This window comes from Hemitrygon akajei, chromosome 24 (genome assembly GCF_048418815.1).
Source record: "Hemitrygon akajei chromosome 24, sHemAka1.3, whole genome shotgun sequence".
In the NCBI taxonomy this organism is placed as follows: domain Eukaryota; kingdom Metazoa; phylum Chordata; class Chondrichthyes; order Myliobatiformes; family Dasyatidae; genus Hemitrygon; species Hemitrygon akajei.
Window position 1 is genome coordinate 16,504,698 of NC_133147.1, and position 15,566 is coordinate 16,520,263.

At 41.0% G+C, this 15,566-nt stretch overlaps 1 protein-coding gene across 3 annotated transcripts in view; it reads right to left on the reverse strand.

Annotated features, from left to right (window-relative positions):
- Positions 1 to 15,566, reverse strand: part of kdm1a (lysine (K)-specific demethylase 1a) — an 85,401-nt gene that overhangs the window by 53,207 nt on the left and 16,628 nt on the right. For 2 of the 3 annotated variants that reach the window (XM_073028403.1, XM_073028405.1), the window contains exons 3-7: positions 14,458 to 14,496; positions 13,927 to 14,060; positions 2,581 to 2,659; positions 2,171 to 2,263; positions 829 to 935 (exon numbers count right to left, since the gene is read on the reverse strand). In XM_073028403.1, the coding sequence (XP_072884504.1) occupies positions 829 to 935; positions 2,171 to 2,263; positions 2,581 to 2,659; positions 13,927 to 14,060; positions 14,458 to 14,496 (452 nt within the window). The remainder of the gene's footprint in view (positions 1 to 828; positions 936 to 2,170; positions 2,264 to 2,580; positions 2,660 to 13,926; positions 14,061 to 14,457; positions 14,497 to 15,566) is intronic. The other variant, XM_073028404.1, reaches the window with a different exon arrangement.

A 15,566-nucleotide genomic window follows, 5' to 3' on the forward strand; every position in this document is an offset into this window, starting at 1 on the left:
CTGCCTGCCATTGTCCGGACTTCCTCTCCCTCTCATTAGCTGCTACACAGAACATAGAACAATACAGCACAGTACAGGCCCTTCAGCCCACAATGTTGTGCCGACCCTTAAACCCTGCTTCCCATATAACACTCACCTTAAATTCCTCCATATACCTGTCTAGTAGTCTCTTAAATTTCACTAGTATATCTGCCTCCACCACTGACTCAGGCAGTGCATTCCACGCACCAACCACTCTCTCAGTAAAAAACCTTCCTCTAATATCCCCCTTGAACTTTCCACCCTGTACCTTAAAGCCACGTCCTCTTGTATTGAGCAGTGGTGCCCTGGGGAAGAGGAGCTGGCTGTCCACTCTATCTATTCCTCTTAATATCTTGTATAGCTGCTGTCAGAGGAAAGTGCAGGAGTCTTAGAGGTTGCATGTGTTCCTGGATTCAGGTTACTTTTATTTTGCTGTTTTTTTTTTAAACAGTTTAATCGGGGCAATCGATGCACACTGGAGTGCTTCGGTACAGAGTGGCCCAGTAAAGAGCCTGCCTTGGCTAGCAGCAGCTTAGCACTGAACTGAACTAAACTGAATACTACTGGTTTGATGTTTGATATTCTATGTGTTGTTCACTCGGTTTTTGCCACTTTGCACTATTTATTCATTTTTTTTCTTGGGAATTTACTTTCTTGGAATGGGTTCCATGATGTTTCCGTGTTTCATGGCTGTCTTTGGGAGGATAAATCTCAGAATTGTATTCTGTATACATACTTTGATAATAAACGCATTTTGAATCAAACTTCCCGTGTTAGGTTTATTGGGAAGCAAAGAAATGGCCTTACCCTTGCCTCCAGAACAGTGACATCCATTCCAAAGCTCTGTAACTGGCGAGCAGCTGCCAGACCTGAAACGCCAGCACCTATGATTATCACCTTCCCGGTCTTCTTTGCTATAAATCAGATATTATTCCAGTTACGAAACAAAGAAAATACGGATCAATCAATATTAAAGGCTGACATACAGTATAGATTAACAACATGCCCTAACCAAGTAATTGTTAATTACCATTCACAGCCTCTCCCTTCAAAAAAATCCATTGACTTTTGCACTGATTGCACCCAATCCATTCTCTAGAACTGAATAAGACAAGTTTGCAACCATAACAAACCTTTTGATTCCAGACTGATTTTCTGACTTTCTAATCCCCCTTCCAATTGAAAGCACTTGTTTTTAAATCACCATAACATGGCTAGTTTGCAACCTGGCTCAACTCCAAGTACAGCAGAATCCCTTTGGCACACTTTATTTTTAAATTTTCTCCCTTATGTCCATTGACCTGTTCTGACTCCAGGTGCGTCAATGTATTAGATACAAAATTCACATCCTTCTCTTCAAATTATTTTCATTCCAAAAAGCTCTTCTGAGAAAGTACAGTAGTTTCCTCTTATTATGCCCATCTGCACATCAACAAATTCCTCTGGTCATTACTGCAAACCATGCCTTCTATTGTTCAGTTCCCAAATTCTGGAACCCTATACTAATATTTTTTCGATCTATTAACCTAATATAAAGTTGTGTCAAATCATGGGATGTTTAAGAATATAAAACATAGGAGAAGAATTAGGCCATTTGGCCCATCAAGTGTGCTCTGCTACTTGATCACGGCTGTTCTTTTCTCCCCTCTTAACTCTACTCTCCTGCCTTCACCCCATAACCTTTGTCACCCTATTAATCAAGGACCTATCAAACTCTGCTTTAAATGTACCTGATGACTTGGTCTCCACAGCTTTCTAGAACAGATTCATCAACTGTCCTTCTACTCTGTGAACTCTGTGCCCTCTGGTCCCAGACTCTCCCATGATGGAAAATATCCTCTGCACGTCCACTCTGTCGAGGCCTTTCATTATTTGGTATGTTTCAGTGAGAACACACCCCCCCACCACCCCTCCCACTCTTCAAAACTCTTAAATAAAGTTGCTAGATCAATGGAAGCAGCTGCCACTATTGTCGAAGTGAGTAAACAAGTCTATTTGAATAGTTGTGATGGGATGACATGTTAAAAGTGTGACAGTGGCAAACAAATTTGAAGCAATATTATCGATATAATCAAATCTCATGAGTTTCTTTTTATAATGAACTTATGCCAAAAAAAAAAACAACTTGCAGTTTTGGACAATCACTTACTTGGAAGTGGTTTCACCCGTTTGTAGATACCAAAATTAATTAGCCCGTGACGCTCCAAGTAGCCGTGTATCCTGTGAACCAGTACTGCATCACCTAAGACAAAGAGGAAATGACAATGAGGGATCAGACAAATCAGGTTATCAAAATGTAATACACACGTTTACATGCATACTTTAAAAGTGGCCAGGAAAATTGCTAGTGCAGTTTCATATCCAACAATTTCCTCTGAAAAATTACCAAATTAAATTGCCGCTTTGACAGTCATGAATAGAATCTGGAGATTAAACTGCTTTCCTTCAGTGCTTACATTAATTGTGCTAACTTTCTACAATCGAAGCTTTTCAGAATTTCGTGTCAAGTAAGGTTTTGTATACAGCCTTGCAAGTTCAGTTAAAATCACTCCAACTTACTGTTGTAAGGAGACTCCAGTTGCTGGTGAGTTACCTCAAAGGTCAACTGTACCTTTGGGTTGTCCAGCCAGAGCTGCAACTGGTTAAAAGAAGGAAATACAGAAAATGAACATTATATTTAACAGACGTGAGTCTTGTCATAAAGAGGACAAATAACCAACATACAAGATAGTTTTCCTTCATGCTCCAGTTCTCTCCATCATCCAGTCCCATGATATTTATGTCTGAAGCAAGTTTCAAAAAGTTATTCAATCTAAGGGAATATTTAAACCCCCTCAAATAGCTTCTGACAATCAAGTCTAGTGCTTTGTCTTTACATGTCGCTTAGCTATTAAGCCCGGTGGAACCATTTCTACTGACAATAGATAAGGGGCAAAGGCAGGTTACTAGCGCCTTAAAACCAGTCGCTTTGGACGGATAGGGCTTATCAACTGTAGTTAGCAGCTCACTAGAAGGAAAACTCTGATCTCAAACTTCTGCAACGCTGCTGGTGCCAAACTGTATTGGTCTCTGCTGTACCTTTAGGTTCATCAGATGTGTGGAAAGGGGGAGCTTGCTACACAGGCAACAGCTTGCTCTCCAGATTGTACTACCCAGGCTTACGTATCTAAACAGCTAGGATGCAATATCCATGGTCGATCCTGATGGCATTCCTGAAGTGGCAACAATCAAGGGCATAAAACAATGGCCAAAATTTACACTCTCCATCAAGGGGTAGTGGACACAACTGAACTACCCTTAACTTGATTCCAGCTACCACTCCTACTGTATTCAGTGCAACATATCCTAAGCATAGACCAAAACGGATCAGCACATTTATCAATTGATATTTAATACTATTCCCAAATAGCCTGTTGTACATTTACAACATACTCTGGTGCCACAATTTGGATAAATTGAGCAAGTGGGAAATTTTATAGTAGCTACAATAAAAGTTCCTCCAAGAGGACAATAATCTTGTTATAGGGTTTGGAGGTTTGCCCAGAGAGTTATGCTGGGTGGAGTTGAAGCTTTATACTTTGGCTCTTCATCAGGTCACCCATGCCAAACAAGTCAAACAGCAGAGGCCAGACTAAGAATGGATCACCAGTCCTCCAGGTTTGGGGGTTCATCTCAGGGCTAACAACCCCGAATGGCCTAATAAAAATTGTTATGGGAACAGCAATGAGAAATCCTTCTATATCTGCGTACGATGGCATTCCTGAATCTCCGCTCCAGACTTGCATGACTGACTGTAGTGAAAACTGAGAGGAAGCTGCTGGAACGATGAAGGAATCCCTGAACATCATCAAGACCAAGACAAAAACTGTTTTTTGGAACGTACAAACCATGTATGCACTGGCAAGCTGGCACAAATAACTGCAGAAATGAGTCAGCACAATCCACAGAGATGGAGGACCTTCGTTGCTGCTCTAAATGTCAACAACCTAACGAACAGCAAGTACAGTACAAACTGGATAAATATGAAGTCAACCTCCCCATAGGAAAATGAGTATCATTTAAATGCCAAATAATTGGGAAATATTTAACTTACAAAAGGGCCTGGTAAACCAGATACTAAAGCAAACAAGGAGGCAGCAAATGTTGTGCTAGTTTTCATTGCAAGAAGTTTTAAGAATAGGGACAAGGATCTCTTAGTACAGTTTATACAAGATCATAGTGAGCTTGTTTCAGTTCACTGAAGAATCCACACACTAATGCCTCAGATGGTTCATTCGCTACGTGTTGCGTGGTGTGAAGAAGGTAATCATGGTCTTTCCATGACCATGATTGTTCTTGGCAATTTTTTTCCTACAGACATGGTTTGCTGTTGCCTTCTTCTGGGCAGTGTAAGATGGTAAGGATGGTAGGATGGTAGGATGGTTGCAAGGGGCACATGGTAGCGTAGTGGTTAGCACAGTGCTTTACAATACCAGTGACCCAGGTTCAAATCCCATTGCTGCTTGTAAGGAGTTTGTAGATTGCATGGGTTTCCTCCGGGTGCTCTGGTTGCCTTCCACAGTCCAAAGACATTCAAAGTTAACTGGTCACTGTAAATTCTCCTACAATTAGGATAATGTTAAATTGGAGGTTGCTGGGCAGTGTGGCTCAAATAAATTAAAAAATAATAAAGTATGAGCAGAGATTGAGTCACCTGTATTCATTAGAGTTCAGAAGAATAAGAGGGGACCTCATTGACAAAATTGTGACAGGGCTAAACAGACATAATGTGGGGAGCCACTTAGAAGAGGGTTACAATTTCAGTATAATGGAGAAAGACATTCAGTACTGAGAGGACATTTCCCTTTACACAGAGGTGAACAATCTCTGAATTCTCCAGCACAGAAAGCAGGCAAGGATAAGTCTCTGAATACAAGGAAGTGTTATACTTTAAGGCATCAAGTACATCAGCAAAGAGTACACTGAGGTGGAGACCAGCCACGAGGTCCAAATGGCCTCCTCCATCTCCTGTTTACTGTGTACGCTATCACTTCACACAAGACTGTCTCGTCCATCAGTCAAAACATCTGCTCGGGCTGTGTGGCAATTGCTGTTGTGCCAGGGTGGCAGTGAGGAACCCGGCTCACATTGGTGCTTTTACCCACAGTAACAGATTGCCCACTGCTTGGCATGGCAAGGCAGCCTGCGCGGGCACACAGCAGGGTCATTCAGCACCAAGATGGGGGTTCAAGACAACATCCTATCCAGCCTGTTGCAGGCCATTGCTGGGCGCTGGAAACTGATCATCATCATCACATACCACGGCGTATGACATAGGTGATCATGGTCTTCCATCCTTCCCTAATCTGCGAGGGGAATACACCCTTCACACTACTGTTCCCATTCCTTTCTCTATCCATGACCATGATTATTCTCAGCAAATTTTTCTACAGAAGTGGTTTGCCATTGCCCTCTTCTGGGCAGTGTCTTTACAAGTCAGGTGACCCCAGCCATTATCAATACTCCTCAGAGATTGTCTGTCTGGCGTCAGTGGTCACATAATATAATGATACGTACTAGGTGCTCGTACGGCCATTCGCCACCTGCTTCCATAACTTCACTTGACCCTGATCTGGGGCGGGGCTAAGTCGGTGCTACACCTTGCCCAAGGGTGACCTGCAGGCTAGCAGAAGGAAGGAGCACCTTCTACCTCCTTCGGTGGAGACGCATCTCCACCCCGCCTCCCAATAGAGAGCCCAGATCCCGCGGTCTCTCATCATTACCTGCTGCATGTTATAAAAGATGTTTCTTCCCCCATCTTTATTTGCTGGGCCCTGGTAAGATCAGCAAATAAAGAGGCTTTGGGATTTTAACATTTCTCTGTTATTCATCCTTTGGGATTTTTCTTCTGTTTCGTAAATAGAGTAAGGATTTCAGGTTGTATATTGTACCATCTGATATGAAATTGAACAATTGAATTACTGAATGGCCAGCGACAACCACTGAGTTCATTACCACAGAGGGCAAAGAGGGCAGCGGCACGTCCCAGGTACACAGATGGTCACTGTCAGAGTTGATTCAATGCTGGGAACACATCCTGCGTGCTATACAAAGTGCCAGATTCCGCATTCAGTAAATGCTGCATTGAGTTCACTTTGCCAACTGCAGTCCACAGGAGATCTTGCCAGCTTTTAAGCAGATGCCGTCACTGGGCTTCTGATCCAGCATGTTGTCCTCCACAGGAGAGCTAGTGAATCGATCGGCACACCGGCGACTAAAAAGGTTCTTCAACTAGACTGAGTAACATTCATAGCCACGTCTAAACCAGGAATTTGAATATCAATGCCCTCCAGACAGCAAAACAAAGATTCAAATAACAGCAGGGACAGACAGTTAAAAGGCTGTTTTAAATCGTCACATTTAATTCTGAAACATGACACAGCGCACTGGTAAAATTAAATTTTCAGCACGTGACTAATCTGCTGTTAAACTTTCATTCTCCATCGAATACTCCAACCTTTAGCCACCATGTTAAGTAGCTAAATACCACATGCTCACTTCCTTATATTTATTTCAGTGCCACACATATTGTTGTAGCCCAAACAGTACTTTCTGGATGTTTACATGTAACTAGGCAGGTCCATGCTCCAAAGAACTGATTGTGGACTTCAGAAAGGGTTAGATGAGGGAACATACACCAGTCCTCATAGGGGGATCAGAGGTGGGAAGAGTGAGCAATTTCAGGTTCCGGGGTGTTAACATCCTGGGCCCAACATATTGATGCAGTTACAAAAAAGGAATAACAGCAGCTATATTTCATTTTGTGTTTGAGCAGGTTTGGTATGTCATCAAAGACACAATGTACCATGAAGAGCATTCTAACTGGCTACATCACCGTCTGGTATGGTGGTGGTTGGGGTGGGGGTGGGGGGGTTGGCTACTGCACAGGATCGGAATAAACTGCAGAAAGTTGTGAACTTAGTCAGCTCCATTATGGGCACTAGCTTCAGTCGTACCAGGACATCTTTTGGAGTGATGCCTCCAAAAAGGCAGTGCACATCATCAAGGACCCCCACCACCCAGGACATGGCCTGATCTCATTGCTACCATCAGGAAAGAGGCACAATCAATGTTCCAGATTTCTGAATGGACATTGAACCCTTGAACACTACCTCACTACATTTTTATTTTTGCATTGTTAATTTATATAAATATCACTCTAATTCAGTCTTCTTTCTCTATTATCATGTATTGCATTGAATTGCTACCACAAAGACAACAATTTTCATGATATATGCCGGTGATATTAAACCCAATTTTGATAAGCTGAAACTCAAGTTTTCCATTATTCTGCCCTGAATATGATTTTTAATTGCCTACTACGGTAAAGTGAATTGCTTTTTATGCTGAAATAATTAAAATCTTTTATTTGAAACTTATTCAATTTCAAAGTCAAAAACCACTAATATTTTTGACAAATTGGCTCCAGCATTGTGATTGATAAAGTTTCATCAGCTACCTCATGGATATGGCTTGCTCTGGTTCCCCCAGGGCAATCTATGACTTTGTACCTGGGGTGAGTTGTGTGGAGAAACTGACAATGCCAGACTAGCAAGAAGTTCCTCATTGTGATATGTGCATGGTACACAACTAGCCCAAGTTCTGATCCATTCAGTGTAAGTGGTACACATATGCTGCTATTAATTTCAATAGTTTACATCCACCAGAAAGAAAGTGCTCAAATTTCAATATTGAGAGAGTAAGAAAATTGGATAATCTCACAAAGTAATTTGGTCCATTAGGGAAAAAAAAGCAAAAGTTATCTAGCTTCAAGATTTCCAATGGCTGGCCTAACTATTTTAACCATCTTTTGTAATATAACAAGAAATTGACTACTTTGGTAAAATGTTAGAGCTTCCTCAGAAATAACCCACTAGCAGCAAAATCCTCCCTTGGTTCCTTAGCCAATACTTCCCACTCCAAGAACCAAAGGATCTAAATACTGGCCAAGGAGAAATAAATGTTCATACCAATTCTGGTTTTGAGATGGTACTACAAAATACCTGCAAGATGTCCTTCAGAGTAATTACATTCCAGCAAAGTGCTTTGAGAAATATTATGGCCAAGATGCCATCTTTTTATATAGCATAACACGATTCACCTTTCATCAAGGCAGTAGACTGCAACACACATAAAATGCTGGTGGAACTCAGCAGGTCAGGCAGCATTCTATGGGTATGAATATACAGTTGTTGTTTTGGGTCGAGACCCTTAAGGACTGGAGAGAAAGGGGGAAGATGCCTGAACAAAAATCTGAGGGGAGGGGAAGGAGGATAGCTAGAAAGTGATAGGTGAAGCCAGGTAGGTTTGGAAAGCTGAAGGGCTGGAGAGGAAAGAATCTGATAGGAGAGGAGAGTGGTTCATAGGAGAAAGGGAAGAAGGGGACAGTACAGCACAGCAGCAGGCTGTCCAAAGACATACTGATTGGTAGGTTCATTGATGATTGAAAATTGCCCCACAATTAGGCTAGGGTTAAATCGGAGTGCCATGGATCGAAGGACTGGAAAGGCCAACTCCATGCGGCATCTTAATAAATAAATAAAATAAAATACACATACTCTTTTGGGACCAGAAGGGCAGATTCAAAGCATTTTGGATGTGAAACATGTGAAGTTTAAAACTTAGTAACACAGACAGAAAAAGGAATATATCAGATTTCTTTGATACTGGGCTCCACAACTGGCTGTATTCTGTGACAGACCATGACCTACTATCTTCAATGAAGATGATTAGAAAAAGACATAGGAAGGAAAAGATGTAGGAAGCAAAAGGGCAAGGTTAATTACTTTTTATTACCTTGTGTGAGTGTTTACGTGCAAGTAGCTGTGATCCTAGAGTGATCTAAAAGCAGAAAATGTGCAAACACTCAAAAGTACAGTCCACACTGTAGAGAGAGAAACACAATGAACCTTTCAGGATGAAGATCCTTCTTCAGAACCGGCAAAGAGAAAATATACACGAGTGAATCTGCAGATGCTGGAAATAAATAAAAACACAAAATGCTGGCAGAACTCAGCAGGCCAGACAGCATCTATGGGAGGAGGTGGCGACGACGTTTCGGGCCGAAACCTGATGAAGGGTTTCGGGCCGAAACGTCGTCACTACCTCTTCCCATAGATGCTGTCTGGCCTGCTGAGTTCTGCCAGCAATTTGTGTTTTTAAGAGAAAATATAAGTCAGTTTTTGTTTCTCCTTCCACAAATGAGGCCTGACCTGCTCAGTGTTGCTAGCATATTGAGGTTTTATTGCAGATTTCCAACATCAGTTGTTTTTTAAACTTTCATCTGCAGTGACTGGCTGATCACAATGAACACCTAACCTATAGACAACAATCCATCAAACAAAACTGAGCCACCTTCACCTCACACCTATTAATCCCCAAGGTCAAAATTAGAATGCACTATCCCGTTCAAATGAAGTATTTCTGGCATATTAGAGGATTGGGGAAGAGGATTTACACATTACCTTCAGCATCAAAAACTAATTGCTTATTTCAGAAAGCTCCATTTGGCAAACAACTCATGCATCTGACCAATGGGTTTATATATTTACAAGAGCAGACATTTGATTAACTGGAAAAGAAATAAAATATCTAGTGGAGGAGCCATGTATCTGTTCTCTATCTGATTTGTATTCGTGTTGCCCGTTTATTATGGTAACTAGTCATTTGAGTCAGGGCATGGCAAAAGCGAAGGGAATAAGTTACGTATTCTTGCTTATTTTGAGGTAGTTTGTAGCTCGGGACCAGCGGATGTCATATCTTTCACTGACCACTTTATTTAGCTTAGTTACGCTGAAGTTTCATTGCTTCAAGATTGTATGCTTTGCCAGTTGCTATTAAAGGATCAAATACAGTTCTTTGACTTTTGGAACATTATCACTGGAACAACTGGAGGACGTGACATACAAGGAAAACAATCTGTGGGGGTCACCGGCAGCTGCAATTGAATTAATGAAAATGGCTGCTATGTGACATATGCAAGAACCAATACCAGAAAAGCATTAGTGTAAAAGGTACTGGGAATTGCAACAAATTTATCTATTACAAGTGCTTATTCCTTAAATGCAATGCAAGTGTATTGCACAACAACCATCCACTAAGAAGTTTCCTTAGTGAAACTAGACAGAACCTTTTGATATATCAACACAATAATACTCTATGGACTATTTTCTGAAGTCAGGGCCTTGTGTTTTGATTCTTAGTAAACAGGTCAAGGGTAGAGGCCAGACTAAGAGTAGTCCACTGGTCCTGCAGATTCCGGGGCTCAGCTCAGGGCTAACAACCCTAATTGGTCAAAAAAATTTGTTCCAGAAACAGCAATGAAGAATGCTTCTACATCTGTATGTGATAGTATTCCTGAGTCTCCACCTGGGATTTACATGACTGACGGTAGTGAAAACCAAGAGGAAGCTCTTGGCATGAAGAAGGAAACCCTGAACACTGCCAAGACCAAAAGCCTTCAGGAGAACTATAACTGGGCCATCTTCTCTATGTTGCCCAAGGACAGACAGAGATGGAGGACCTTTACTGCTGCCTTAAACACCAGCACTGTAACAGAAAATTGATGATGATGATGATGATGATGTTTCCTGAATTATCTTAACTGTCATAACACATTAATTGGAAATATTCTTATTAACTGCTGAATAACAAGCACTTTCTTTATTCCAAGTGTTTTAATCAACCTTGACCATAATTAGCAACTGAGAACCAACTTCTGAGAAGGTCAATTAGATACCGCACTGAAGATTCACAAAAGAAAAGTGATCACGTGTCTCCATTCTCCTGGAAGAGTGCAGCTTCAGTAATAAAATCTCAAATCCACCTACATCAAAGAAATATGTTTGACTTGTACACCTAAATAGTCCACCACTGTGTCTGCAGTGTGTACAGACCATGCTTCTAGCCTGGGCAATTACAAAAACGCACTTTACTGCAGTGAGGAGGAGACGCCAGAGGCAGCGTAGCATGGCACTTATGCTCAGCTGGGGGTGGCCTCTCCTGTCAGTGCTGCCCTCCAGTGTTGGATTGGTAGAATTACAAGGTAGATAACTGGGAACCATCAATTTGCAGGACTTGCCGCTCAGAGTCTTGGACCAGAAATGTGTTTTCTTGCACGACTGTTTTTCTTTTGTGTGTGTCTCTCTCTTCCTCTTTATTTTGAATGCGCATGCATGTTTTTGCACCTTGGACCCAGAGAAACACTTACTCGTTCAGCTGTATCCACATATGGTTTGAATGATAATTAAACTTGATTTGATTTGATGTTAAACTGAAACAGCTACCAAGGACAAGGAACACCACCACCTGCATTTCCACACCATCGAGACCTGGAAATACATTCCCAGTCCTTTATCATCACTGGTATATATGCTGGAACTCCATTCTAATAGAACTATGAAAGCACCTCAGTCAGACAGACTACGAAGATTCAATAAGGCACCTCATCATTACTTTCCCAAAGGCAATTAAGTGTGACAAGTAATCGCTGATCTTGCCAACATGCTAACTTTTCAAAGAAAGGCATTTCTGATGGGTTTGAGAAGGATTCTGCTCAGTCAGGAGTCTTGAAGTCAGATATAAAAGATACACCAGATCTGAAAATAAAAAGATTGCCAATGGATGCTTAAAGGCGTGGAATGAAAAGAAAAAAGTCTCACTTAATCCATACTTCTTGTTAATTATATGCCGTGTTGTCTGATGTGGGCGATTATGGTCCTTATGTGTCCTTCTCACATCGACCTGCACATAGCCCTCCATACCCCTACCATCCATGTACCTATCCAAACTTCTCTTTAACGTTGAGATCGAGCTTACATGCACCACTTGTGCTGGCAGCTCATTTCACACCCTCACCACCCTCTGAGTGAAGAAGTTTCCTTCACATTCCCCTACAACATTTCACCTTTCACCCTTAACCATGACCTCTGGTTGTATTCCCACCCAACCTCAGTGGAAAAAGCCTGTTTGCATTTATCCTATCTATACCCCTCATAATCTTGTAAACCCCTCAATCTTCTATGCTCCAAGGAATAAAGAACTAACCTATTTAATCTTTCCTTATAACTCCGGTCCTCCAGTCCCAGCAAAATCCTTGTAAATTTTCTCTGTGCTCTTTCAACCTTATTTACATCTTTCCTTTAGGTAGGTGACCAAAACTGCTCACAATACTCCAAATAAGGCCTCACCAGTGTCTTGTACAACTTCAATATACAGTGTCAATTCATGGAAAGACTTTCCCAGCAAAGAGGCAGCTGTTGTGGGAGGCTAAAGCACATCATAAACCAACTGATTTTTTACAATCATAGTAAGTTATGATACAGAAAGCAGCCATTTTGTTCACTGAGCCTATGCTTGCAAAAAGCAATGTTAAACTTAACCCACACTTGGCAGCTTTAGGCCTGTACTCACTGGAATTTAGAAGGATGTAGAGGATCTCATTAAAGCCTACCGAATATTGGAAGGACTAGATAAGATGGACGTGGAGAAGATGGTGGCGGTATCCAAAACTGGAGGGCAGAGCCTCAAAATTGCCTTTTAGAACATAGGTAAGGAGGAATTTTTTTAGCCAGAGTGTAGTGAATCTATGGAATGCTCTGTCAGACCGCAGCGGAGGCAAAGACAGTGGGTATATTTAAGGCGGAAGTTGACAAGTTTCCTGATTGGTCAGGTCATCAAAGGATATGGCAAGAAAGCAGGTGTATGGAGTTGAGTGGGATCTGGGATCAGCCATGATGGAATAGCAGAGCATACTTGATGGGCTGAATGGCCTAATTCTGCTACTCTGTCTTATGGTTTTATACATAAAGCTTGAAACACACGCAGAATATGAAAAAGAGCAGTGAACCACGTGCATCCTAAGTTTTACCCAAGTGGGTGAAACTGTGTGGCTTATATAGAACAAACAAGAGAAAATCTGCAGATCCTGGAAATCCAAGCAACATGCTAGAGGAACTCAGCAGGTCAGGCAGCGTCTATGGAAAAGAGTAAACAGTTGATGTTTCATGCCGAGACCCTTCATCACAACTGAAGAAAAAAAGATGAGAGGTCAGGGAGGGTCTTTTCATCTTTTCTCTCCAGTCCTGATGAAGAGTCTTAGCCCAAAACGTTGACTGAATACTCTTCCATAGACGCAGCCTGGCCTGCTGAGTTCCTCCAGCATTTTGTGTGTGTTGCTTGGCTTATAAAGAAACTTTGCAAATATTTGCAACAAAGAGGACTTCAAAATGGTGTAATTCTCTACTTTTAATTGTGCTCTATTCCTTTAAGATGCTAGAGAACTTACATGCTCTACAGATAAAGAACAATTTAGGAACAGCTTCTTCCCCTCTGCCATCCGATTTCTGAATGGGCATCGAACCCATGAACACTACCTCACTACTTTTTTTTCTATTTTTGCACTACTTATTTAACTATTTTAAACTCACTATAATTCAGTTTTCTTTTTCTCTCTATTATCATGTATTGCATTGTAATGCTGCTACAAACTTCGAGACATATGCTGCTGATATTAAATCTGATTCTGATTCTTGTGGTGGCCCTCTGAGTTGACACAAACTTCTGGGTCTGACTTGGCCCCTCAATGTCTAGTATTAGTAGGAACCTAAACTGCAGTCTCTCCACACCTTTGCCTTGACTGCACCGAGCATCCCCGGCATGTACTCCCATGGCCTGGAATGTGTCCGAATGTATCATTTTTAATTATGCAATGAATGCTCTATATAAAAATAATCTTTATTAAGTTATCCAAAACAATAAAAGCATGCACCAGCCACAAATGGGAGTTCTGAAGATTAAACTCAACACCCGTTATTCAATAACTCATATTCAGCAATAAAGAAATTATGGATTGATATTAGAACTTACTGTGCGGTTTCTGATGTACAGAAATACCTTCTGGGTCTGCGCAGGACCACTGATAATGTCTGGGAAACAGGCTGCTTCCTGTGATGTCATGCGATCGTGAGGTAGACGACTTTGGAAAGCAGCACCCTCAACACCTGATAAGAATGAACTTGCAGAATTAGTGCAATAAAGCTTTTAACCTTGGACCATGAAGAAATATGACAAAAACCTTAGGCTTCAATTAAAAATAAAATCTGATAGGTAACACCATGTAAGGATTGATAACTGCTAGCCTTAACAAGACTAGTCCAGGAAGCTCTCCATGCGCTTTCTGAAATCTGTTCTAAACAAGACCCCATGATCAAACCATGATCGCCAGGTTCCCAAGCGCAGATCGAACATCAGGTGAAGATATTGTGGACCCCAAAAAACCCAATAGTCCTCAACACCTTCCTTCCTCATAAACACTGCCTGCGACATAAAAGTAAACGGAACACAAATTAAAAAGCGCAGAGAATTAAAAATAAATAAAAGTAATTTAAAAATACATACCTGCGATCGACCCTGCCAGATTGATGTTGCTCCAATGCACTGCGGGAACGAACGTAAAAACATTCACACGCATGCGCACACTACTCGTTTCCCTAATTTCCGCGGTTTTTATATTAAAACAACTTTAATGTAACACTTATATAAGTTTTTTTAAATAGAAATTTAATGTCTGGCAGGTAATTACAAGATTGAGAATCGTTGAAAGGGTTGCCAGGATAGTGTCCATAAATCATGAAGGCTTGGCAATATTGAATCTCATTTTGATAGGTTCATTCCATGACACCTGCTCTTAAACCCTTTCATTTAATTAATTATATTGCCAATTATTGAATTATTTAAGCATGACCCTCCTACACCTCTCAATATGTGCCTCTGCTGCCTGACAAAAATACAAATGATTTAATAACTAAAAATCAATACATGTCAGTCAATCCAATTTAGAATTGACTGAATGGTTAGTAACTCTAAATGTTATTATTTTGACAAAGTTCAAAGCTCAAAGTAAGTTTATTATCAAAGTACGTATATGTCACCATATACTACCCTGAGATTCATTTTCTTGCAGGCATTCACAGTAGGACAAAGAAATCCAACAGAATCAATGAAAAACTACAAAGACTGACAAGCAACCAATAAATACACAAGCAAACAAATAAAACTGAGAACATGAGCTTCAGAGTCCTTAATTCATAGATTGTGTTTAGCGATGAGGTGAGTGAAACTACCCACACTGGTTCAGGATCCTTGAATCAGGATCAAGGTAATAACTGTCCTTGAACCTGGTGTTGTGTGACCTGTATCTCCTTTCCAATAGCACCAGCAAGAAGATTGAATATACAGAAACTTCCTCTGGCGTTTGTAAGTCTCTTTTTTTTAATAGGTTCACTTTATTTGTCACATGTACATCAAAACATACAGTGAAAATGTGCCGTTTCACTGTAAAATCAAATCAGCAAGTAAAGTGCCGGGTAGCCTGCAAAAGTCGTGCAGAAGTACACTTAAATCTTTTGCACAATCTTTGGGATTACTAAATGCAAATTAATACTTCCTGAAATTTACATTAAAACTTCAAAGATATAAAAAATAATAGACAGAAGCCACAACCTATT